Here is a 23,858-nt window from a genome sequence, read left to right on the forward strand (position 1 = left end):
TGCAAAATAAGGCAAGACTTTTATTAAACCAGAGCGGGCTTTCCAGAAAGACAAGCTTTTAAGGTTTCAAGAATTTGAGTCAGAACGAGCTGGCCCCGGGCTGCAGTGCTTCTTTCGGCCTCTTGGCTTCCACTCCCACTAGGGCTCCTTGCAGCAAGCGTGGAAAGCAAAAGGCGTCATAATCTAACATTTGCAAGGCTCTACTGACCTTCCTCTCCTCTTACGTTTTGTTGATGCAAAGAAGGGAGTGGGCCTCAGTAAACCCTGACCCGAGGGAGTTCACCCAACGAGCACCGGCATAAATGGGAGGAAAAGGGGTATTTCCAACTCCAGCAAGGGCGGGACTGGAGGTGAGAGGCGGGTCTCTTTGGAGGGGAGCCTTCCGCACATCCTCTCTGTCCGAAGACACACACGCCCCAGCTCCCGAGGAAGGGAATTTTCTGACTGAATTGAAGATGCATTTTTTGCCGTTGGGGGACTGGGCCTCGGGGCAGCTGATGACCATCTTTTTCAGGAGCTCTTCTGAGCCTCTCTGATCTTCAGAGCTGCATTCCGGGGGAGGGGAGGCGGGTTCAGGGTTCACCGACCAGCACTCAAGCAGTTTTTCCAAAGGGGAGCCCAAGTCTGGGACTCCTAATTCTCTGCATTTCAGGAATAAGGTGAAAAGATGAGGTCCCTCTCTTGGTTTCATTTTAGCCCTACAAGCGTCTGATAAAATCGGTGACATCACGGACCATCCTTTTTGCTGAAGGAAAGGACAGGATGCCGTAGCCAAAAAGGACCATTACGCCATGCATGCCGTTCTCTACGTGGCTCCAGGTTACCGGCACACCGTTGTCCATCAGCCGCTTCATGTAGAGCAGCCCATCGTCTCGAAGGACGTCAAACTCGCAGGTCAAAAGGAAGGTCTGAGGGAGCTTGCAGACGACGGCATCCTCGGCCAACAAGGGGGAAAAGGTCTCGGAGAGCATCACTTTCATTTCTTCGTGGAGCTGAGGGTTGAAATTAGACAAAGCGTGGTCTTGTTCTCTATAGCCCCTGACTTTGAACTGTTCGGGGATGTTGTTGGCATTCAGCCACTTCTGGTACTTCAGTCGCGTGGCCTTGGGGACGTAGCTGCTCTTCATAATTTCATTTACAAAGGAAGTTGACTTGTTGAGGTAGCGGCAGCAAAAGTAGGCGACCAGTTTTTTCCACAAGAGTGGACTTCTGCAGTTCTGCTGATAGGATGGCAAAGAGAGGTCCAAGGCCTGAAGACCTGGATAGATCAGCACTTGGGCGTGGACCTTGGGAAGGTCTCTGCGGTCCACCAGTAACTGGCAAATGCGTGTGGCAAAATTAGCCCCAGAACTGTCTCCAGAAATGATAATACGAGAACTGTCCACACCATAATTTTCTGAATGTTTCATGAGGTAGACAGCAGCCGTCAGACACTCAGAATACTGGTTTGGATAAGGATTCTCTGGCCCGAGTCCATACCTAAAAGGGGCAGAAAATGGCTTATTATGGATTCCTGGTACATTGATGAATTCAATCCTTGCTCTCTTTTGAAAAGGACCATAACTTTGGACAATCGCCCTCCCCCCCCCCCCCCGCCCCAGTGCTGCAGGTTAGAGAGGCACGGAGGGCAACACTCACCCAACCGCCACCACGATCGCATCGCCCTCTTTGGCCACGTGGCGCAGGACTCTTTCGTAGGCATCTGAAATGAGCAGCAGAGAGTTGTGCTGGCTGAGAACTCATTTCTGCAAGCCATTTTCTTTCCCTGCCTGAAGCCTCGGAGGGAGGTTTGCTGAAGGCAAGCCGTCACCCCTCGCACCAGGTTGCCCTTGGTCACTGCTCAGCTCTCCTATTTGCTTCTGGGATACTTGTTCAGAGGTCAGATTCTTCCTCAGTTTTTTCTGTGTTTGTGTGTGTGTGTGTGTGTGTGTGTGAGAGAGAGAGAGAGAGAGAGAGAGAGAGAGAGAAACAGAGACAGAGACACAGAGAGGAAAACAAAGAGGGAGAGTCATTGAGTGGAACGCCAGGTGACTTCATGAGCATCTCAGGGTTCCGTTTTGGTAGCCAACCGTCCAGAAAGGGTTTCTCCATTACCTTAGACATTTTTAGGGTTCCAGCTGATATTGACCTGAGATTGCCTAACCTTCTTGGCTTAGCTCTCCAAATACGCCTCTGTGGCCTTACCGACACTTCCGAGAACGCCTGCCCCTCCATGGAAGTAAAGCACAGCTTTTCTTCTCGCAGTTGGCGCTCTTCTGGACGAATAGATCCTCACTGGCACCCCATCAAATTTCTGGTTCTGAATGAGAAGGGAGGGATCCCTGCACGGAGGTACTCCGTTAGTCCAAGACCGTAAGAAATCAAGGGCGCTGCACAAACCCAGCTCCTCTAAAACAATTCCCTGTTGGCCAAAGCACAGAAGAGGAGAATTTAATTTTGGGAGATTACCTTAATCTTCGGCCCAGAGTGAGCACGGTCCTTCAGAATGAAACAACGGGCATCACGGTGTGCCCACCCGCACTCTTTGCCTTTTGTACGTGGATGAGAGGCAGAGTTTGCATTTCAAGTGCTGTGATACTGTTGTTCTCCCTTCAACACATACCTGAAGCGCCAAAATTACAGTGAGTTAGGCTGTAGCAGGTCAAGGCTCTGGCAGGGCATTAAACTTTACAAATTGGAGTAATATCCATAAGCCAGAGGTCCCTCTGTCATATTGAAGGGAGCTTACTCAGTCTGGGAGGGACCACCACTCTCGAATTGGCCTTTTTAGCCACACCAGATGCTGCTTTAGGACCTCTTTCCAGAGTCTCTCCAGACCGAAGGATGCCAATGATGATGAGAGAGTCCCCTGTCATATTGAAGGGAGCTTACTAGGGTTGATGGGAGGTGACACCTAACCCAGCTGGAGGGCTTCAGGTGGGGGAATACTGCCTTTTACAGAGGGGAAACCCTGTTCCTTCAGGTCTCCAAATCCGGACAGACGGTGAACCAGTCAGCTTCACAGCTTCCATCCCCAAGAAGCCAAGAATCCATTTCTCTTCCACTGATGGAGGTGTCCATGAATTTGGACCAATTCTAATTTTTAAAGAAATCGATAAATCAATACAATTCTTCTGTCTCAGTTCATGAAAAAAGGAACGAAGGAAAACCTTACCAAAATTAACCCTGTGATGAGCATCGTCTGACAGAAGCGGGCCTTCAGGGGTTGATCGATCCCAGGAGGAAACACAGTTCCTCTGCATTGGATAAGGGCCGACAGAAGAAAGACGGCTGGGTAGAGGGTGCCTCCAACAAGAAGGCAGGCCAGGCGCTTCCCGTAGGACACCATTGCACCTCGCCTGGGGCAGGTTCTTCTCCTCCTCTGCCAAGCTGTCCGTGGCGGCTGAGAGGAGCTGAATAGCTGATCCATGGAGAAATAGATGGTCCAGGATTGATAAGAGGATGCTGATCTTCTCTTCCCCGCCCATTATGGAAACACCTACAGGAAGGACAAGGCAGAGAGGAAGATGTGATGGGAGGCAGCACTGGGTCCATCCTTGTTTTCTATGACAGGCTGTCCAATTAGGAAATGCAGCCGGAAAGAAGAGATCAAATTGCCAACATATGCTGGATCATGGAGAAAGCTAGAGAGTTCCAGAAAAACATCTACTTCTGCTTCATTGACTATGCTAAAGCCTTTGATTGTGTGGATCACAACAAACTGTGGCAAGTTCTTAAAGAGATGGGCATACCAGACCATCTTATTTGTCTCTTGAGAAACCTATATGTGGGCCAAGAAGCAACAGTGAGAACTGGACACGGAACCACTGATTGGTTCAAAATTGGGAAAGGAGTCCGGCAAGGCTGTATACTGTCGCCCTGCCTATTTAACTTATATGCAGAGCACATCATGAGAAAGGCAGGGCTAGATGAATCAAAAGTTGGAATTAAGATTGCCAGAAGAAATATCAACAACCTAAGATATGCAGATGATACCACTCTAATGGCAGAAAGCGAAGAAGAACTAAAGAGCCTCTTGTTGCGGGTGAAGAAGGAGAGTGCAAAACTTGGGTTGAAACTTAACATTAAGAAAACCAAGATTGTGGCATCCGGCCCTCTCAATTCCTGGCCAATAGATGGGGAAGAAATGGAGGTAGTGACAGATTTTATTTTCCTGGGCTCCAAGATCACCGCAGACGGGGACTGCAGGCAAGAAATGGCCTGGGTCCGGGTTATTTGAGGGAACACCTGCTGCCGGCATCAAACGCCCTTCGCCCAGTGCGCTCCCACAGGGAGGGTCTGCTCAGGGTTCCGCCGGTGAGAGATTGCCGGCAGGTGACACCCAGGGATAGGGCCTTCTCGGTGGGAGCGCCTGCCCTCTGGAACCAGCTGCCGGTGGAGCTGAGGACTGCCCCCGACCTCCGATCATTCCGCCGGGGCCTGAAGACCTGGCTCTTCGAGCTCTCGGGCCCAGACTGAGGAGGAAATTTTAATTTGGGGTTTTTTAACTGACTACAGGGTTAATTTAATATTTTTTTAATTGGGTTTTTAATTTTTGTATTTTGGATTTTTAATCCCCTGTAAACCGCCCTGAGTCCTCAGGGAATAGGGCGGTATATAAATATAACTAAATAAATAAATTAAAAGATGCTTGCTCCTGGGGAGGAAAGCCATGGGAAATCTACACAGCACACTAAAAAGTAGAGGCATCACCCTGTCAACAAAAATGTGTATTGTCAAGGCAATGGTCTTCCCAGTTGCAATGTATGGCAGTGAAAGCTGGACCATAACAAAAGCTGAGCACCAAAGAATTGAAGCCTTTGAACTCTGGTGCTGGAGAAGACTCCTGCGAGTCGCTTGGACTGCAAGGCGATCAAACCGGTCAGTCCTAGAGGAGATCAATCCTGACTGCTCTTTAGAAGGCCAGATCCTGAAGCTAAAAATCAAATACTTTCGCCACCTAATGAGAAGGAAGGACTCACTGGAGAAAAGCCTAATGCTGGGAAAGATTGAGGGCAATAGAAGAAGGGGACGACAGAGAATGAGGTGGCTGGATGGAGTCACTGAAGCAGGAGGCGTGAGCTTAAATGGACTCCAGAAGATGGTACAGGACAGGAAGGCCTGGAGGAACGTTGTCCATGGGGTTGCGATGAGTCGGACACGACTTCGCAGCCAACAAAAACAACTAGCTGGAAAGAGGGCCAGGTGTCCAGGTAGACCCCTTTGTGCAGGGATCTTACAAGCTTCCCTTTGGACCAATGTCTTCTCAGTTCTCCTGCCACCAGCAGGGCACTGAAATCCCACCTGGTTACTATGAGGGTTGAATCCCCAATGTTCTGTAGATTTTAAAAATGACGGATGTGTCATCTCGCTCCTTTCCTATCGAGTCTTGCTGTTGCAATTGTGCTATGTTGAAAACAGTCTTATGATTGTGGTCCTCAACTGGAGAATTTCTTGGCCATGAGCTATGAACATCCCTCCCCACAAGCGATGCAAAGTGCCCCCAGTCCAGGGACAGGTGTGCAGGTATAACCCCTGCATGGCTCCAGACTGGAACAAAAGTCCTACCCCTTGTAGAAGACAACAGAGCTCAATGCTTGGTTCCCATTTTGTCATCCCTTGGCAAGATCACACACAGGCGGCCTTGTTGGCAAGATTCGGAAGCAATGAGCAATCGGATGTCATTAGCAGATCAAACAATCTTGATTATGATAATATTATGTTCCAGTAAAGCGGGTATGTAAGAGTAGATTGATAAGGCCAGTGGTGTGTTTGTTTCTCCCGAGCCTTGTCATATCCATGAAATGTAATGTGCTCTCTGAGACTGGCTATTACCTTGCAGACGTTTCAGTACCCAACTAGGGAACATCATCCGTGTTTCAAAGGCATTTCCAAGGAAAGCCCATTGGAAATGACCGTTGCCAAGAACGTGGCTCTGGACGGGGGCCATATTTGTGCTGGTGTTCCTTAAGCCAGTTGTCCGATCCAGGCCTTGATTCCTCCCGTCTTTCTAACGTGGACTAAGCGGAGTGTTGCCTTGGCATCTACTAACTTGGAGCGAGTGCCAAAACAAGCATATCAATTGGTTGAAAGCAACACGTTCGTGGCACCGCACATCCTTCTCCAGTCGGTCCCCAGAGAACTTTGCCACGCCAGAGGAATCAGCGCCCCAGCCCCTAGGTCTGGTGGAAGAGGCACCTCAGGCTTTTTAATGGTCCGTTCCGGCTTCCTCCAGCAGCATGCAATGCCTCCTCTATCCACCAGAGGGCTCTCCTGTCTAGGGGCGACTGGCTGCCTCCCTTGCGGGATGAATGTTTGCCGGCAGTTTGCAGGGGTGGAGGGGCCCCGTCCGCCGGGCAAACCCTCCAGTGAAGCCGCTCAACAGCAGGGGAGGAAAAAGAGGGGGGGGGCGGAATGAAAAGCAATGCCTCTACCTCCGTAACTTTGGTCTAAATAGGGGGTGTCTTAATAAAAGCAGGAGGGAATTAGTAATTTTGTTCCCCTCCCTTAATTCTCTGCGTCAGCACCACCCTGCGTGCCGGCCACATCGCGAAAGTGCTCAGTTCTCTGTCTCTTCCACCAGGTCCTCAGAGGCTTTTCCACGTCTTGATCTGAGTGAGACAGAGGCCCTTCCATTTTGGGGAGGGGGGAAAGGTCAAAGTCACATGGATGTTGGGGGGCAAGATGGTCCCTCTGAGATGCCCGGTGAGGAAAGGCCAACACTCACAATATTTTCTGGGCTTTGCTGAATCATAGTTTCAAACTTTGAGGGTTGAAGGAAACCCATGTGAATGACACTATCCGTGTCCCCAAAAACTGTACAGGCAGTCCTCACTTAACAACACCCATTCAGTGGCCATTTGAGGTTAGGATGATGCCAAACAGGTGGTACTTATGACTGATCCCTGAGATTCTAGCCGTCCCAGCGCCCCCTGGCCAGGTGCTCTCAGATGGGGCCTGGATGCTCCACGGCCGTGCGATTGCCACTTTTAGGCCTCCCTGCCAGCTGGTGATCTCGTATCTGTGGGGGCAGTGTGACGGATGTGAGAGTACAGGTTGTAAGTCACTTTTTCCAAGGCTGTCACGACTCCAAATCAACCGTGTTAAATGAATGGCTGTGAGCTGAGGACTGTTGTGTATCTCCTTAGGGTTTGATCTGAACTGAGCATTGCGCCTGTGTTCTGCGCCCTCCTGCCACGTTGCCCCAGTCCGGCCTAGGCACGTGGATCCGCCCGGCTGTTTATTGCTGCCTGAAAGATCAGGTGCTGAGTTAAAGCCTGCAGGATTCACATCCTGCCCTTATCGTCTTTCACTTGCAATCACCTCCTTTATCTCTGTAATGAAATATTTACCGGTAAGCCTCCTTCTGACCTAATTTTGCCAGGGTAATTTAATCTGCTGTGCCTCTGCTCCCTGGCCGGAAGGGCAGAGGGTTTTCTGGGAAAGGCGTGGGAGGCAGGTAGGGCCCGAGGTGAGGGGCTGTGTGGAGAGGGACCTTCCCTCGAGGCAATGGAGAGATGCGTTTGCTCAGCAGGTGAGCACCTGGCAGCCACGGGTGTCAAAAGTCACCCCAAAGTCAAAAGGCCAGGTAAAATTGTTCCGTACTCTTAATCTCGTCCTTACTGTCCCAGGCGTGATAAGTTTTGCAACTGGGTGTAGCTGTGACGTCGTCCTGATGCTGAGAAAGGGGGAGGAGGGGAGGGGGCTTCTGGATGGTTTCAGAGAAGATGTTTTGAAAAAGAAGAAAGGGTCAGGGTGAAACCCAACCAAGCCTCCCCGGGACGGTGTCCACTGCACTAGAGGGGATCACTGGCCATCTTCCAAGATCCTGTGCGTGTATCACAGGAGCGCTAAGGACCATTCTGGAAACTCCCGGTATAGTTTTCCGCATCTTGATCTCGTTGACCTTGTGAGGCGGCCACTACGGCGAAAGCCCTTCAGGACTCAAAGGGCTTGTGGGTTTGGCACTATTTCTTTCTGCCTGCCGCAACCGATGGATTGTGAAATCCTCAGCGGGGCAGCCGTGAGTCTCTGGTGCGGTTTTCCAGCTTTCTTTGGCATCACCTTGGATTGTGCAGCTTCATCCCTCAGGCAGGTTGTAAAACGTGTTGTGTAGCTGGCACAAAAGTAAATGAATGCGCTGTGTCTTCTGATAACCTCAAAAGCAACAAGGTGATCTCGGTTCGAATCCAAGGGAGGGGGAGGGAGGGGGAGGTCCTTTTCATCATAGGGGAATGGTGATTGGGAAGTCAAGAGGCAACTGGAATAACAGGCCAATTTGCCCTTGGAGAACAAAAGGAAGCAGGGCGAAGGCCAACAGAGTTTTGTCAAGGGGACGCTGGCAGCAACAACCCTTTCCCGACAACCAAGGAGGTGACTCTACACATGGACATCCCCAGAGGGTCAATACCAAAATCAGATGGATTATCTACTTTGCAGACAAAGATGCAGCGGCTCCTTACAGTCAGTGAAAACAAGACCTGGAGGCTGGTTGCGGCTCGGATCACGAGCTTCTCAGGGCAAAATTGAGAAAGAAAAGCCGACAATCCAGCACATCCGAGTGCGAATTCATGGATTGAACTTTTCAGTCCCACCGTTAGCACCGGAGCCACGCCCACCCAATGGGCCACGCCCACCTGGAACACGACAATATGCAAGTGTGTTTTGGATTGCAGTTTGGGCACTCGGTCTCTAAAAGGGTCGCCATCGCTGCCATAAGTGGAATTTTCCTCCAATGGGATTTCCCCATGTATTTTACCAGGAAACATAGATAGGGCAGCCTAGAAAAGTCAGTGCCCTCCTAACCACACCCAGGCACTCTGGGTTTGTTGGCGATGTCCATTTTGCTCTGTGAGATCACGGTGACCTAACCCTAACATCTAGTCCAACCCAAGCAGGAGACCCTCTACCATCCCGGACAAAAGGCTGTCCAGTCTTTTATCATAAGCTTCCAGTGACGGAGCAGCCATAACTTCTGGAGGGAAGCCGTTCCACTGATCAACTCTTCTCGCCGTCCCAGCCACGGACCTAGGCTAATTTGAAGGCACCCCCTGAAAAGCGAGGTACCAAAATTGGGCAGAGGGCTTTCCTCAGAGGGAGGGGCTGGGGGAACCCTCTGGAGGGCGAGGCAAAGAATACGGAGGCAAAGGACTCAAAAAAGAGAGCTGTTTATCTTGGCGCAAGGCGGGGCTGCAGGTCAAGGGCCAAGAGCCCAGAATCGCCCCTGGCCTCTCGGAGGCCCAGTCCAAAGTTCTGGAGACCTTTGAAACGAGGCCAACAATCCCGATCGCACGGGCAGCGGCCCCTGGGAATGCAAAGATCCGAATTTTGCAACCGCCTACCTTTTGAGGGCAGGCTCGGAAGGAAGGCGAAGGTGTGCCGGCTTTCTAAACTGGAGAGATGTCAGGTGGGGGCGGGGGGGTGGGCTGGGGAGAAACCGTGAAGCCGCTCCGGGGCTGGCTCTTCCCGCCTAGATCGTCAGATGTTCTGGACCAAAAGAGAAAGGCAGAAGCTCCTCCAGGCTCTTCTTGATGTATCTTCCGTCCATCCTGGTCAAGTAGATCTCCCACTGCTGACCGAACTAGGGAAGCAAAACCCGTTCTTGACTTACGACCACATCTCACCCCCAAATTCCCATTGCTAAGCCAGATAGTTTTTGAGCCAGCTTTGCCCCACTTGCTGTTCAGTTAGTGAGGCGGCTGCTTGGGGCCTTTCGGAAGGCAGGCGGGTAAAGCCTCTCACCTCTCGGAGGACTTGTCTGCAAGCTCCGCACGGGACGGCGTAGGACTCTCGGCTGTCGCTGTTTAAGAAAAAAAAAAGGAAAGGGAAAGATAAAACTCTCTCGCTGGATCCCAGAACCCTAACCCTACATCCAATATTACACCAGGCTGGGCTCGTCTTGGCGTTTCTCTTCTTCGCTGAACTATTACGGTTTTTGGCTTGGGAAATGCACTCAATCTGCGGCAAGCCATATGATTGGGGCTTGCAGGATCCTCTAAGCCCCCTCCCCAAACTCCAAGAGATGCCCTGAGGGGGCCACTCCCCCCCCCCCCGCACTAGCCCTGCTCAGTCCACAAAAGGGGCTTTCTGCTCCAATTGATTCCCAAGAGAAATCGACTACATTGTGGCTTTTTAAATCTACAAGATGGGTGCTATTTTTGCTCCCTGAATTGCAAGGAGGGTGCAAGCTGTGTTTGGCACACAAAGAGACCGGCTTCTGTGTGGTTTTACTGCTCAAGATAGTAACCTTTTTTTTTCTTCCTGAAAGGCAGGTCTAGCCAGATATCCACAATCGTCTACCAATGAGCACGTTCAGCCTTCTGCATCGTGATATTCCGCTTCAAACTGTAAACCGCCCAGCTAAAAACATCTCCTGCTTATGCCCACTGAAAGCCTTCCTGGCAGAGACCCCACCCACCGTGGGCCTGATGGCCACCTACCAGCTGATGGCCATGGCTTGAAATTTTGTGTGACCTTCAGACACGGCCTTCTGGACGGCCGTTCGCTCGGCACAGACGCCCAGCGGAAAGGAGGCGTTTTCAACATTGCAACCTGGCGGGGCAACAAGAATATCAGAGGCGTTAAAACAAGATGTAGCTAAACCACGTCTCCCAGGATCCCTTGCCGGTGTCCGAGAAATCTTCCCTGAAGCCCCCTTGGCAGAGTTCCTCATGCATCTCGGCTGGCCCACCCAGCCTTTGCGGTCTGGGGCCAACGATGGTGAACACGGGGGGCTTGGGGGTTCAGCTCGGCTGCCTAGAAGGGGCCATCGTTTTGCTCCCACCCACCCCGCTTGTCTGGGCCAGGTGGGCCGAGAGGCACTGCTCCCGGCTTCCTCACCTGTGAAGATCTTCCCCTCTGCGGTCAGGAGGGCCGCTCCCACGGGGTACCTGCTGTAGGGACAGTAGGCAAACCTCTTGGCATCTTGACAGGCACCCAAAAGACGCTGGACCACCTCTGGCTCAAGCCCGGCCTTGGGGCCGCCCAGCTGCTCGTGCGCCATGGCCAGGAGCTCTGCTTAATCCCGGCGGCACCAGGGGAAGGAAAGGAGAGAGTGAGTGTTTCTCTCCCTCCGGCAGCGCCCTCTTTCCTGTTTTGCCACCCAAAAAGTTTCAAGCTTTGATCGAGGACCTTTCTGGAAGGAGGCTGGCCTCTCCCTGTGCCCGCCCTCGCTGGGAAGAAACTCGCCTCTCCTTAGCCTGGACAAGGCGGTGGGTGGGCACCGTCCCCGGCTGCCCTCTCACTGCCCCCTCAGCCTCCTGGCCCTTCTCTGCCCCCAGCCTCAATTCTGGCTGCTGGAGGATAAAAGCAGGGTGGGGTGGCTCTCCCTGCCTCAAGAAGCCTGGCAGCTGCTTTGCCAACTCAGCCGTAGCAAGAGACCGGCGGCTGTGCCAAGGAGAGCCGGGGAAATCTCTCTAGGGACTCTCCGCAAAGAGGGAGGCAAGCGGGGGAGGAGGGGCGGTCTCTGCCCTTTCCCAGCCGCTCAGACCAACGGGGGCCAGAGAGGGCAGCCGGCCTGCCCCGATCTCCAGGCTACTTCCGGGGAGGCTGGAGAGGAAAGGCAGGAGAAGACCAAACCCGGCCCTGCTTTGGTGATTCTGGTGGAAAGCGGTTTTGCTTTGCGGTTAGCAGTTCCCTTGGTTAAGAAATATAAAAATGGTTTTGCAACCTAGCAATCGCTGGAGGGCCAAAGGGGGAAGTGACCCTCCTTTCTCTCTCTCCCCGACACGCACGGCTAGGAATGCATTTTTCTAAATCAGGTATTCTTACTCACTATTGGCTGGACACTCATCCTCACCTGAAGAGGGCTGCTGCCCTGGAGAAAACTATGCAGGCGGCTGCCTTGGCTTGAGGAAGTCCTCCTGTATCCCTCTCCCCCTCTCCGCCCAGCTTTTTCCTGGATTTACGCAGGGCGAGCTGGGGCGGGCAGAGTCCCAGTTTGCCTGGCTGAGGCCTCCTGGAGAGGCCCCACTCTGCGTGGGCCTTGCCCGAGTCAGGCCGAAGGGCAAAGCCGCGCTGGCTCTCCTAGTTACTGTTCAACGGGTTCCAGAATTGGAACAAGTGACTGTTTAACCGCCCCTGCACGGTGCCTTTTCTTTCCCGCAAGGCAACCTTTTTCTGCAAAACTTGGCAGAAAGTGAAAGAGGGGGGGGGGAAAGCCCAGCACAGAGGCTGTGGGAGAGGAGCTTGGTGAAAACAAATGAAAATTTAATTTGGTCAAGCTGACCTCTCCTTCTCCCGCTCCGCTTCTCGTCTTTGCTTTCATCCAGAACCTAAAGTCTCCGCCATTTGTTTAATTTCGATTCTCCCCGCTGGGAGAGGCTAATGGCCCAGGCACAGACCTTAAGGAGGACTAGTATGGTGAGATATCCCCAGCTGTCACACCTGAGAATCTCAGCCCCCTTTCTTTCCTTGAATTCAGACGGAAGGAAAGAACAACGAAGCGAGTGGCAGTCGGCTGAAAACATCCAGCTTAATCTTTAGATTGACTTCTGTGCCCACCTTAAAGTTTCAGTTGTATACACAACACACACCTGTTTTCCCAGGCTGAGATCCGAGGGGCCCTTTTTCCTCCCTTGCAGGACCCGGCTGCCCCGGGCCCCCTCGAGACGGTGCCGGGCTCTCCGCTGCCCTGTGGCCACCGAGGCCGGCCCAGATCCCCTCCCCCTTCTCGGAAGAGGGTGCAACTGGCCCGGCAGTCGACTCTCTGCCTCCGTCCTCCGTCTGTCATCATTTCTCAGCAAGGAGGCTGGGACTTCCTTCCTTCCTTCCCCTCCCTGCTTGCCCCACAGCGACGGACGCCCGGAGCAACAGGAACCGCCCCACCTTGCAGGGGCTTCGTGCGACTCCACGTCGCAATCCTTGCCCTCACCACCGTCGCAGCATCCCCCACTGTTCGAGCAGGAGACAGGGAGCGTTCAGGACAAAAGGTTGTCCGGTCTCTTCTCGAAGACCCTCAGCGATGGAGCACCCACAACCTCCAAACTCCAGAGTCCTAGCGTGGTTTTCTGGATGCCCAATCCTGCCTGGCATGGAGGGATGGGCAGGCCTGCCCTTTCCTCCTCCTAACCACCCAAACCCTGCGTTGAAGGGCTGGCATCCCTTTCTCCGGTCTCATCCGCCCCACCCACCCTTCTTCCCAACGTGACTTCTCTAAACGGCCGGGGGATTCTGGGAGTTCAAATTAAGGAGGTTCAGAAACTGCCTCATTTTTAAGCGCCTGGATGCTCTACCGCTAAAACTCGGAGCATAGCGCACTGATCAACGAGTTATAAACTGGCTAGAAGCTGCTGCTGGAGACAGCCCTCCTGGACTGGTTTTAAATGTTGCCGTCACGAAGAAGAGGCTCCGAGTGAGAAGTGAAGCCTGGGCCCTGGAGGGCTCTCAGGTCTCAGTCTCAGCTGCATTGTGACCAGAGAGATCGTCAGGTCAGTCGAAGCTGGCGCTGGCCCTGATCCCGCTCGGGTTTTGGGCAGAGGGGTCCTCGGCACGCTACTCAAGAGCCAGATCTGGCCCCAAATTGTGCCTCTCGGTTGTAAAATGAGGACTGCACACCCGCTCTCCCACGCTTAAGCAATCTCTTTTAACCCATCGAGAATCTCGCTTGGAAACGATGGCGGGACAGCCTTAGCCATTCCCTTTTTTTGCCGACATCATATTTTTGTACATTTCTGTTCTTTCCCGAACCCAGGAAAACTTGGAATCGGGAACTGAAGCAGCCCGACTTCCACCTGCAGGAGTGATGAGCAGCCACGTCTGATCTTTACGGAGGGCGGGGCCCCATCCCTTTTCAGGCTGTGCACCGTTGGTTCTGCTGCCCGGCGCAGGTGCTCTGTTCTCCGTGCCAAGCAGGGATGCCGGGGCCTCCAGGATGCCACCGAGCGCCCACGTCTGCCGAGACACCTGAGCTTGGGCCTGAATGGAGGGCAGGGCCCAGAAGGAAGCTGAGAAGAAGGCTGCCAGGCCGGTGCCCTGAAGGACCTCCGGGACAGTGGACCATTGATGGTGCTCCTGGGGATGGGGATCGCTATGGCAACGGAAAGAAGAGCCGGGACGGAGAAGAAAGGGACAGATTTGGGGCATCCACAGATGCTTTCACTGGTAAAGTGGGATGAGACCTCACAGTCCAGGACTTCAGCTTTTGCTCCTCCTGTTCTCTTCCTTGGCCGGTGAGTGATTTGTCCCAGACGGGCTTCCATGCGCCTGGCGCCCGATTCTCGGCAGAGGCATTGCAGACCCATCTGAACAGGGACATTTGGCCAAGTCTGTCTAATCTGCATCCACTCTGATGCCAGATTTGTGCCTGGGGTGGGGTGGGGTGGGGGAAGGGCACATCCTTTTTGTGTACCAGGGGCTCCCTCCTTTTAAATCCCGGGGGGTGGGAGGAAGTTCCCATAATCCTTAGAGACGGGATGAGAGGAAGATGAAGAGGGGAGCCTCTAGACCCCCATCAACCCTGACCCTCACTCAGAAGGGGGCTCCTGCCCTCGGAGGCCCAGATACTGCCCCAGATATTGCTTCCCTGTTTCCGGAACTATCCACTTCCAATTCTCTTCCAAAGGCAGAAACTAAGACAAGCTCTGGAGGGGGCAGACATTTGTGTGTCTTGCTCCCCCTTTGCGAGACCACTAGTCACACATCACAAAGCCTTTTTGCCTTTTGGGGTGCTCGTTTTGATCCTGCAGAAGGGCCCCCAAATTTGGGAAACTATGGGCTTAGGAATTTTTTTCTTTTGTTTTACTATAGCTCATAAGGTCTGTTTTACAAATGAGGTGTTATCACTGGGTGATTAGTCCGTCTTTCTCACCTCTACCCTGCCTTTTTTTCTCCCTTAAACATTTGGAATTTCACTACTGTTGGGTAACTACAGCCAGGGGGAAAAAATTGATTGTGATCCATCTTCCCCATATTCTTAAATCAAGATAGATTCAATGGCTAATCCCAGCGGTCTTTACTGAGATTATTATCTCTCTGTATTTATAGTCCTAATAAAGCCTTTTCAAAGGACAATGAAGAGTACGCTTTGAAAAACATTGCACAGTAACAATCTTTTAAAAGTCACGGGTTAGGAACGTGGCTTTCTACTTTCTTGCAATGCTTTAGTAACACGGGGAGATTCAGAAAAATAAAAATTTGCAAGTTTTCATTCTGAATTTCCTTTTGGATGCTTCTCGCTCCTTCAGAATGGAAGGCAGGGCAGACTGAAGGAACGAGAGAAATGGGCAGCTCGGTCCGTCAGCCTATAAGAGCCCAGGGCTTCAGACCTACCTTTTCTTACCGCAGCTCCATGGACTGGCTCAGAAACTGGGGCAGCGGAACAGGATTTTTTTGGGGCCCCCCACACGGGATCCCCTTCAGCCGGGGATGGAGGCGGACAGGAATGGCCAGGTATGAATCTGCCAGCCTCTTCGAGTCTTGAGCCGCAAGAGCTGACCGGCCTGTGTCGTGAATGGCAAAAAAAAAGGAAACGTTTCCTCATTCCTCAAAATATTGCCTGTCTGCCCATCTAAATTAAGAAAAAGGCCATTTTCCTTCACTCTTCATTTCATTTTCAACCTCCCACCACCCAGGAAAAGAAGCTTTGGAGTGGCGCCCTCCTTCCCCTTCCCCACTAGGAAAGGCCAGGAGGAAACTAATAATCAAAGCAACATCCTGGCAGAGGCAGACAATTGCTTAATTGTTTGTGAGAAGAAAGTGCAGGAAGATAGCTGGCAATTAAAGGGCATTTTTAGGTGGCAAAATTGTAAAAATGGCTAGAAACAGTGGGGGAGAACAGCTCTGAAAGAATAAATGAATGGGTGTGTATCTCCTGAGCAAGAAAAAAAGGTGGTTTGTTTGTGTGTGGTGTGTGTGTGTGTGTGTGTGTGTGTGAGAGAGAGAGAGAGAGAGAGAGAGAGAGAGAGAGAGAGAGAGAGAGAGAGAGAGAGGGTTCCTTCCTTCAATATCCCTACTGTGTGGACCCCATGGATTCAACTCAGTCAGCTGAGTTGTATAAATGCAACTCATTTACAAATTTGTCACTGGGGTCAGCTTGACTCCTGTGTCAGATCACAGCATCCTTTTTGAAAGGGTCGGAGAACCGCCAGAAATAAAAGCACGTTCCATTTTAACCTTAAAAGGCTACGGCAGCATAAATCTCAGCAGGAAGATTTCCACAATAAAATGCCCAGCACAGAAAGACATGTAAACGTGGCCTCCAAAAACCTTCCTTCAGAGAAGATAAAAAACCATTTTTTCTGGAAAAAAGAAGGTGGAGTGAATTAGAGCACTGGAAGCATCAGAAAGGGACTGGAGGGTGGGTGGGAGGAAATAATCCACATTGCAGGAAGGGGGTTAATTGGGGAGGTGGGCTCAGGGACCAGGGAGGGCTTGTGATTCTGCTAGCTGGGCATTATGGGGCCTGCAGCATCTGCCCATCACCTTAGAGAGGCCAATAGGGACTGCTGACCTCCCCCCCTCCCCGCAGACCAAGAGACGGACGCCCCTCGCATCGTTGGGGGCTACGTGATGGCCCCCCACTCCTCCAGGTATCTGGTGTCTCTGAAGAGGAAGACGGGCTTCCACTTCTGCGGGGGGGCACTGGTCAGCCGCAGCTGGGTCTTGACCGCTGCCCACTGCAAGACGAGGTAAGGAAGTGTCCTGGACTTACAACCACAGTCCAACCCAACATTTCTGTGGCTAAGTGAGACATTTGGTAAGTGGACCTTTGCAGTTGTTAAGTTAGTAGCACAGTCATTACGTGGATCCAGCTTCCCACACTGACTTTTCTGGTCAGAAGGTCGCAAAAGGGGATCGCATGGCTCCAGGAGGCTGCGACCGTCGAAAGTATGAACCAATTGCCGAGTGTCTGAATTCTGGCCACAAGACAGTCACATGACCTGCAATGGTCCTAAGTGTGAAAAAACAGATATAAGTCATTTTTTTCACTGCCACTATAACTTTGAACGGTCATTAAACAAACTGTTGTAAATTGAGGACTACCAGCATGAAGTCCACCCATCTTAAAGTTGCAAAGATTGAGAAATGCCATCTAGACAAACAGCAGACCAACTCACAAAGCCACGTTCCTTATTAAATATAAAAAGACCCCTCTCGCCTGCATGGTTACCTCCTCCCTTCCCATCAGCCCCCGACCTCCTCTGGCCCCACAGCGGAAACCTCCCACCGTCCAATGCCTATTTCCTCTCCTGCAGAATGGACCAGATGCTCATCGTGGCCGGGGAATATTCCCTGTCCACTTTTGAGGGCACCGAGCAGATCTTCCGGCCGGCCCGCATGGTTCTCCATCCGGACTACAGCGCCTCGTCGAAAAATGCGGACATCATGTTGATTAAGGTGACCCCAGCCTCTTGGGGTTTGGGGCTCAGAGACCGATCGGGGAGGGGGGGAGGGCAGGGAGAGAGCCGACGCTTCACTGGTGAATTCTTGGAAGGAGGAGGTGGGCTCAGCCCGGCAGGCCACTTTCTGACCCCTGCAGTGTCCCCAAAGCTGGTGCGGCCCCTTGGGGGAGCAAACGGGGGTGCTTCCTTGCACCACAACACCCGCTCGGGTTCTCTGTGTTCTCGCCCGCCAGCTGAGCCGCCCGGTGGCCTACAGCCCGTTCGTCTCCATCGTGCCGGTCCCTCGGCAAGGGACGAAGGTTCGGGCCGGCCGCTTCTGCCAGGTCTCTGGCTGGGGCTACACCACGCCCATCGGGGGCAGGACCTCGGACACCCTCCGCAGCGTCCACCTGCCCCTCGTCTCCACCTGCAAGTGCAACAGCTCCACTTCGTACGCCGGTTACATCACCAAGAACATGATTTGCGCCGGATTTGGCCGGGGAGGAAAAGACGCCTGCCAGGTAGAGGAGGTTTCGGTTTGGTGCCTGCCAATCTGGCTCCACAAAGTGCCTCGGCTGTCCGAGGACTGTTAGCCCTTAGCCCTTTTTGCAGGGGGGGGAGGAGGAGGGGGACTTGGGCAAACAAAGGGGAGAAAAATAAAAAGGCTTCCTTGGGAAATCTGTGGGTTGTTGCCAAGCTTCTCTCTCTCTCTCTCTCTCTCTCTCTCCCCCCCAGGGTGACTCCGGGGGGCCCCTGGTGTGTGACGGGCGGGTGTTCGGCATTGTTTCCTGGGGACACAGCTGCGCCAGCCCCGGGTATCCCGGTGTCTACACAGCCGTAGCCAACTTCCAGAAGTGGATCTACAAGACAATTTTCCAGAAATAAGGGGTGCTTTTGGGGTGGGGGTATGCGCCTAGGCTGACTGAAGCCCCTTTGCATCGGGTGTGTTTGTGTGTATGAGCTGAACAACTTGCGGTGAGCTTCAGCTTCAGCTTCCTCCCCACCCTCCCTCCTTTCCCTTCATTCCTTCTTCGCTTCCCTCAGTTTTCCTAAATTTCCTTTTTATTTAGGATGCAAACAATGAACCAGACTAGAAAATGTTCTTTATTTTGACAATCGGTTCCGGCAGAGAGGTGGACTGTGTGACTCCCGGGGTCTGTGACTGCGAAAGAACACACAAGGGACCCACAAAGTCAAGGAATTCGCTGTCCTCCTTTTAACAGAATCAACCTCCCCGATTGCCAGGGGATGTGATGCGACGAAAACCCACTAGGTCATTGCAGCCTGGAGGGCTGGGTTGCTAGGATACCAAGCCCAGCTGATCTGCGACAAGGGAGGCGGACAGCAAGGCCCGAATCCTCCTGCCGCGCAAAGGGTGCGGTGGGGGCCCCCAGGTTGGATGTACGCACGGACACAAGCGAGGGCTGATTAAAACGTCACACCGAGACATCATTTGTTCAGCAATGGCTTACTAAATACACCACAACTGGCTGGATCGACACACATTTCCGAAATCTAAACTGTCCGGCGGATGCAACGAGATCAATATTCCCCTTGCGGGTGGCGCGGAGTACAGACCCAGCGACACAGCTGGGAATCGGGCATAAGGAGCCTGCACCTCCCAAACATCTGGAATGCCGTCCGGAAGGAGCCGGCTCTGGCCTGGCAGTCCCCCAAGCGGGGCAGAAGGGCGCTCCAGGACCCCCGCGGGGAGCTGTCCGTTCAGCACCTTCCTGCCGCTGGTAACCGCCCCTTAAGTAGGCTGGCCAGGCGGGCGACCCCCTCGGCCCCCACTTGTGGGCAACTAAAGCCTTGGGCAGCCCCCACCCCTGGGGGACCGAGAACCCCGCGAGATCCACCGCCAGAGGTGGCTTCTGGATTCAAAGAGATTTGAAATCTCTGCTGTAAATCCTCTCCGGGAGGGCGCGTTTAAGAAAATATCTCGGTATTCTCGCAACTTCCTTAACGTGCCCCCGCCCGTAACCCCCCTTTCGTTCCCACCCGACGCCGGCCGCCCTCGCTCTTCGGGCTCTCGCGTCGCCTCGGCTCCCGGGAAGCGGGCGGGCGCGCGCCGGGGCCGGGCCGGGAGGCGGAGCACAGGCGGCGGCGGCGGCTCCGTGCCTCGCCGCCTCTCCTCCTTCCGCGGGCGCTGCTGGGCGGGCGCGGCGGTCCCGATGGCGGCGGCGCTGCTGCCCTGGCGGCGGAGCAAGTGGGCGCCGGCGGGGCGCGAGGAGCGCAAGCGGCCGGGGAAGGGCTGGGCGCCGCGGCTGAGCTGCGCCTCGCTGCTGGCCGGCCTGCTGGGGCCCTGCCCGGAGCTGTGGCCGGCGGGGGCGCTGGGCGGGCTCTTCCGCCGCCGGCGCCGGACGGCCCGGCTGAACGCCGAGGAGCCCACCTTCCGCGCCCGCTATCTGGGCCACGCGGCCACGCTGCAGGCCAAGGGCGAGGGCTGCGCCGAGGCGGCGGTGGAGAAGCTCTGGGCGCGCAGCCAGGCCGGCCGGCGCGGCGGCCGCGTGCGGCTCGGCCTGGGCCCGCAGGGGCTGCTCCTGCGCCCGGCCGCCGCCGCCGAGGAAGGCCGCCCCCGGGCCGGGCAAGCCTACCAGTTGCGCCGCATCACCCACTGCGGGGCCGACCGGCGCCACCCGCGCGTGCTGGCCTGGGTCTACCGGCACCAGGTGAAGAACAAGGCGGTGGCGCTGCGCTGCCACGCGGTGCTGCTCTCGCGGGCCGAGAAGGCGCAGGCGGCGGCCCGGCTGCTCCTCCGGACCTCGGCTGCCGCCTTCGACGAGTTCAAGCGGCTGCAGCGGCGGAGCGACGCGCGCCGGCTCCGGCGGCAGCTGCTCGGGGAGGCCGTCGTCCCGCTGGCGCCCCTGCGCAGGCTGCTCAACGCCAAGTGCCCCTACCGGCCGCCGCCGGACCGCGGCCGCAACGCCCCCCGGCTCAGCTCCATCCAGGAGGAGGAGGAGGAGGAGGAGGGTGAAGGCAGGAGCAGAGAGCGGCCGGCGGCTTTGGGCACGGCCACCGGTGCCCCCCTCGACTGGCTGGCCACCCACACCGTCTTTTGCGCCCTTGGCTCGGCAGGCCCGGCCCTCTGGGCTGACCACAGAGCACCCAGGGGCCACCCCGGCGCTGCCCTTCCAGGGGCCAAGATGACCAGGTGTCCGGAGCGGCCGGAGATGCAGACTTTGGTGCGAGAATTCCAGTTCTGCAGCTTGCAGGGTGTGCTGCCCGTGGGGCACACGACCTCCTGGACGTCTAGCCGGGAGCCCCCTTGCCTGTCCCGCTAGGAGCGCCGCAGCCATAATTTTCTAATTCCTGGAGATTTGGGCAGGAGAGACAAGTGGGTGTGGGGAACACAACGTCCCTTCCATGTTGTTCCCTCCTGGAACAAATCCAGAGTCTGACACGCAACCGAACCATCGGACCACCCTCGTCAACTGAGCTCCTTCGTCTGGTGCCACATTAATCGCAGCCCTTTTTTCCCTTTTTCGGCTTGGGGAGAAACAAGCAAAAGCTTTGCGTCCTCTTCTGTGGATTTTGGAGGTTGGCAGAAAGAAGCCCCTGTGAGCTGGTGCTCAGCAGGATGGGACTCTTGGTACATTGCTGGGGGGGTTCAGTTTTTACATGTTTGGTGGCTTTGGGGAGGGAGAGAAGATGGTGTTTGTACTTGCTGAACTGCAAAAATTTGGGGGGGGGGAGAGGGAGAAATGCCTTTAAATAAAATATCTTTGGTATCTATAATTTCCACAGCTGGTTATGCAATTGGCAATTTTTCCTCAAGTCTTTTTTAAGTCCCCATTAAAAACAGAAACAAATTTTCCATATTGTTTTCCTGCTTATGATGACAGTATATAAACAACCTCAGTTTTCAGTACCTTGGGTTTCTGACCTTCTCCACAACTCGTCTCCAGTGTGCTGCTGCCCTGTTGCACATCTGCTAGCACGGACAGACAGAATCTTGTGACCTGTTTTTAACAAAAGAGAAGTTTAATACCAAAATCTGATACCCTGAGATGTCAGCTTTAGTTTTTGTTAATCCTAGGAGAATATTGGTACCTATTTAGCAAGGGTCTCCAAAGTTGGTAACCTGAAGACTTCAACTCCCAGAATTCTTGTCACCCATTCTGGCTGGGGAATTCTGGGAGTTGAGTTCCACATGTTTTCAAGTTTCCAGGTTTGGAGACCCCTGCTATACAGCATCAAACTATAAAGAAAAGAAATTGGGGGAGAAAAACAGCTTGGTTTAAACCCTGAATTTTGAAAGTGATGAGTTTATAAAAAAATAATAAAAGTGGGATTTAAAAAATCTAATAAGTAAAATTTAAAAAAACAAATAGGTTAGCAGCGGAGTGATGTAGCAGAAGTCCTCAGAAACCCAGAAGAGCCCAAGGGGATGGTCCCATTTGGCAAAATTGCACATCCTGAATTTCTTTTAAATAGGAGAATGTCTAAACTCGCATTGCACATTTAAATGGGTCTCTTGTTTAATTTCACAGAGATCCCAGTTTCAAGAGTCAAGAATCTTAGCCTTAAGTGTAGAATTAGAACACAGGCTTGCGCAGGGTGATTAAAACTCGGGAAAAGAACCCGAGTCGGTGGTCCAAAAGCTTAGAGACTGCTTTATTGTCTGGTTTAACCTGTGACAATTTGGCAGAGCAGAAACAAATCAAAGTACCCCCAAATAATGGTTAGATGCATAGATAGGGGGTTGGACTAGAAAATCTCCAAGGTCCCTTTCAACTCTTATGCTGTGTGGAAACATTTCCTGTCAATGCCAGCAAGATGCTGCTTCCCCTCGCCTACTCAGATACCGTCCTTTTGTTAATTCTGCTGTTATGTAAAATGAGACGGGGTGGGGGGGTGGGGGGGGAGACGGGGAGGGAGGGAGGGAGAGATGCTTTTGTAGATGAAAGGGTGGCATTATTTTTAGATCTTGTCTCCACTGCCATGGCAATTCATTTCTAGAAAAATCTGACAGATGAAGCAGGTGGACGGGGGGGGGGGGGAGAGGGTGGCCATGGCAACCATCTTACTGTGATTTTAATTTTTTTAAAATCGGACCAGTGGGTTCATTGGTGCTGCAGTGTTCCTGCAGCCTTCTGTGAAAAATCAGATTTTTGCATCCCTTCCTTTTCATCATCCCCCCACTGACTGTTCCCCCCCCCGACTTTGAAATGCAAAGATTTTAGACAAACTGATTTTTAAAAAAAACCAAAAAAACTTAAGCTCTTTGCTTTTATTCCTGAAACAGTTTTTTAGGGGGAGGATAGAAATCTTCCTGTCAGTGGCTCAAGAAACTCCATTGTTCCCATCTTCTCTTTTGGGATTAACTTCAACACTTTTGCAAGTTTTAATATTCTTTGTTCCATTTTTTTTTCTCCCTGTGTTGCCAAATACCTCCTGGCACCCTGGCAAAATGTTGATGAAAGAGCCAATCTTGATGCTACTATTGCGCTAAAGTGCTTCCTGGCATTGTGCAATTGTTTTGTCTTCTGGGGATGAATTTATCTTTCCCCCCACCCATGTGATGTACATGAAAAAAAGAAAAATGCCATGTTGCCAGTGGATTCTGGAACAGTTCTTGGTTCTGCATTGGTTGGATCGCTGCAGATCTCTGCGAAAGATCCCAATGCAGTTGGGACTGTCATAATCAGCTCGGCTAACCCAGCTGGTAAAGCTTCGACTAAAACAAGACACTCATTTATTGGCTGGGGGTCACCACAAACCTCTCTCGGGTGCTGCAGTTTCCAGATGCAGAGAAGCCAGGATGGCAACAAGGGGTCCTTGGTGCACTCTGAGCTTGGTGGCTTTAGATGTTTCAGGAAGGGCAAAGGAGGGGTGGGGTGGGGGTTACATTTCCCACAAGAACCTCGCAGAGTTATGGAGGAGGAAGGAGGAGGATTAGCTTATGTTCGCCACCTCAAATTATTTACAAGTAATAATAAAGGTGAGATAGATAGATGCCGATAGATAGATAAGATAGATAGATAGATAGATGGATAGGTGAATGGATGGAGATAGAGATAGATGGATAGATATAGACACAGGTATAGAGATGATATGAAAAATTAGATATATAAATTATATATAAGCAACAACAGAGTTGGAAGGGACCTTGGAGGTCATCTAGTCCAACCCCCTGCTCAGGCAGGAAACCCCTATACCATTTCAGACAAATGGCTGCCCAGTCTCTTCTTAAAAATTTCCAGTGTTGGAGCAATTCACCGCTTCTGGAGGCAGCTATATAGTTATTAGTTTAGTTATAGTTAATGAAAGCCCCCGCCCCACACTCCCCCGGCCTGGCCTACCCAGCAGGGCTGTTGGGAAGCGATCGGGGGGGGGGGCTTCCGGGGGGAACTTCCACCGCCACGTTCTCCTCCCTTCGTCTCGTAGAGCAACATGGCCTCTCTCCTCTTCTCTGCCCTCCAAGTTCCCTCAGGGCAAGGGCCAGAGCGACGCGAAGAGCCCTGTCGTCCTCTATGGTGAGGTGGGCCCCGCTCTCTCCTTCGCGTCTTGTTCCGGTCAAGGCCGGAAGTCGGCTGGCGGCTGCCGTTGCCGTGGAGA

At 53.1% G+C, this 23,858-nt stretch overlaps 3 protein-coding genes across 4 annotated transcripts; 1 reads left to right on the forward strand and 2 right to left on the reverse strand.

Annotated features, from left to right (window-relative positions):
* On the reverse strand, window positions 1–9,455 carry LOC310647909 (arylacetamide deacetylase-like 4). Its single transcript, XM_083375489.1, has 5 exons — window positions 9,321–9,455; window positions 3,155–3,478; window positions 2,185–2,401; window positions 1,639–1,702; window positions 1–1,479 (listed from the first exon to the last, which is right to left on the reverse strand). The coding sequence occupies exons 2-5, from the start codon at window positions 3,407–3,409 to the stop codon at window positions 699–701; spliced, it is 1,317 nt and encodes a 438-aa protein (XP_083231615.1). The 5' UTR covers window positions 3,410–3,478; window positions 9,321–9,455; the 3' UTR covers window positions 1–698.
* On the reverse strand, window positions 9,128–23,767 carry CDA (cytidine deaminase). Of its 2 annotated transcripts, XM_083375508.1 has the most exons (7): window positions 23,603–23,767; window positions 21,170–21,259; window positions 15,247–15,416; window positions 10,819–10,992; window positions 10,419–10,530; window positions 9,721–9,778; window positions 9,128–9,559 (listed from the first exon to the last, which is right to left on the reverse strand). In XM_083375508.1, exons 2-7 carry the CDS (start codon window positions 21,226–21,228, stop codon window positions 9,449–9,451), a joined length of 684 nt encoding a protein of 227 aa, XP_083231634.1. In that variant the 5' UTR covers window positions 21,229–21,259; window positions 23,603–23,767; the 3' UTR covers window positions 9,128–9,448. The 2 variants fall into 2 exon arrangements, with proteins under 2 accessions (XP_083231634.1, XP_083231635.1); XM_083375509.1 differs by lacking the exons at window positions 15,247–15,416; window positions 21,170–21,259; window positions 23,603–23,767 and adding an exon at window positions 12,513–13,821.
* FAM43B (family with sequence similarity 43 member B) lies at window positions 19,472–20,968 on the forward strand (the record flags this gene model as incomplete). Its single annotated transcript, XM_083375590.1, has 1 exon — window positions 19,472–20,968. One exon carries the CDS (start codon window positions 19,472–19,474, stop codon window positions 20,579–20,581), a length of 1,110 nt encoding a protein of 369 aa, XP_083231716.1. The 3' UTR covers window positions 20,582–20,968.
* Window positions 23,768–23,858: the final 91 nt, after the last annotated feature.

Source organism: Vipera ursinii, assembly GCF_947247035.1.
Source record: "Vipera ursinii genome assembly, chromosome: 17".
NCBI classification, from domain to species: Eukaryota; Metazoa; Chordata; class Lepidosauria; order Squamata; family Viperidae; genus Vipera; species Vipera ursinii.

What these genes read in the sequence shown, in the direction of transcription:
- LOC310647909 (XM_083375489.1), bottom strand. Translation starts at nt 3,409, where the DNA reads ATGGATCAGCTATTCAGCTCCTCTCAGCCGCCACGGACAGCTTGGCAG. An exon ending in AGGCGTTCTCGGAAGTGTCG is followed by an intron (nt 1,703 to 2,184) that starts GTAAGGCCACAG and finishes TGCTCATTTCAG; the next exon opens with ATGCCTACGAAAGAGTCCTG. An exon ending in GCGATCGTGGTGGCGGTTGG is followed by an intron (nt 1,480 to 1,638) that starts GTGAGTGTTGCC and finishes TGCCCCTTTTAG; the next exon opens with GTATGGACTCGGGCCAGAGA.
- CDA (XM_083375508.1), bottom strand. Translation starts at nt 21,228, where the DNA reads ATGTGCAACAGGGCAGCAGCACACTGGAGACGAGTTGTGGAGAAGGTC. An exon ending in AGAGGGGAAGATCTTCACAG is followed by an intron (nt 10,531 to 10,818) that starts GTGAGGAAGCCG and finishes TTGCCCCGCCAG; the next exon opens with GTTGCAATGTTGAAAACGCC. An exon ending in CAAGCCATGGCCATCAGCTG is followed by an intron (nt 9,779 to 10,418) that starts GTAGGTGGCCAT and finishes TTTCTTAAACAG; the next exon opens with CGACAGCCGAGAGTCCTACG.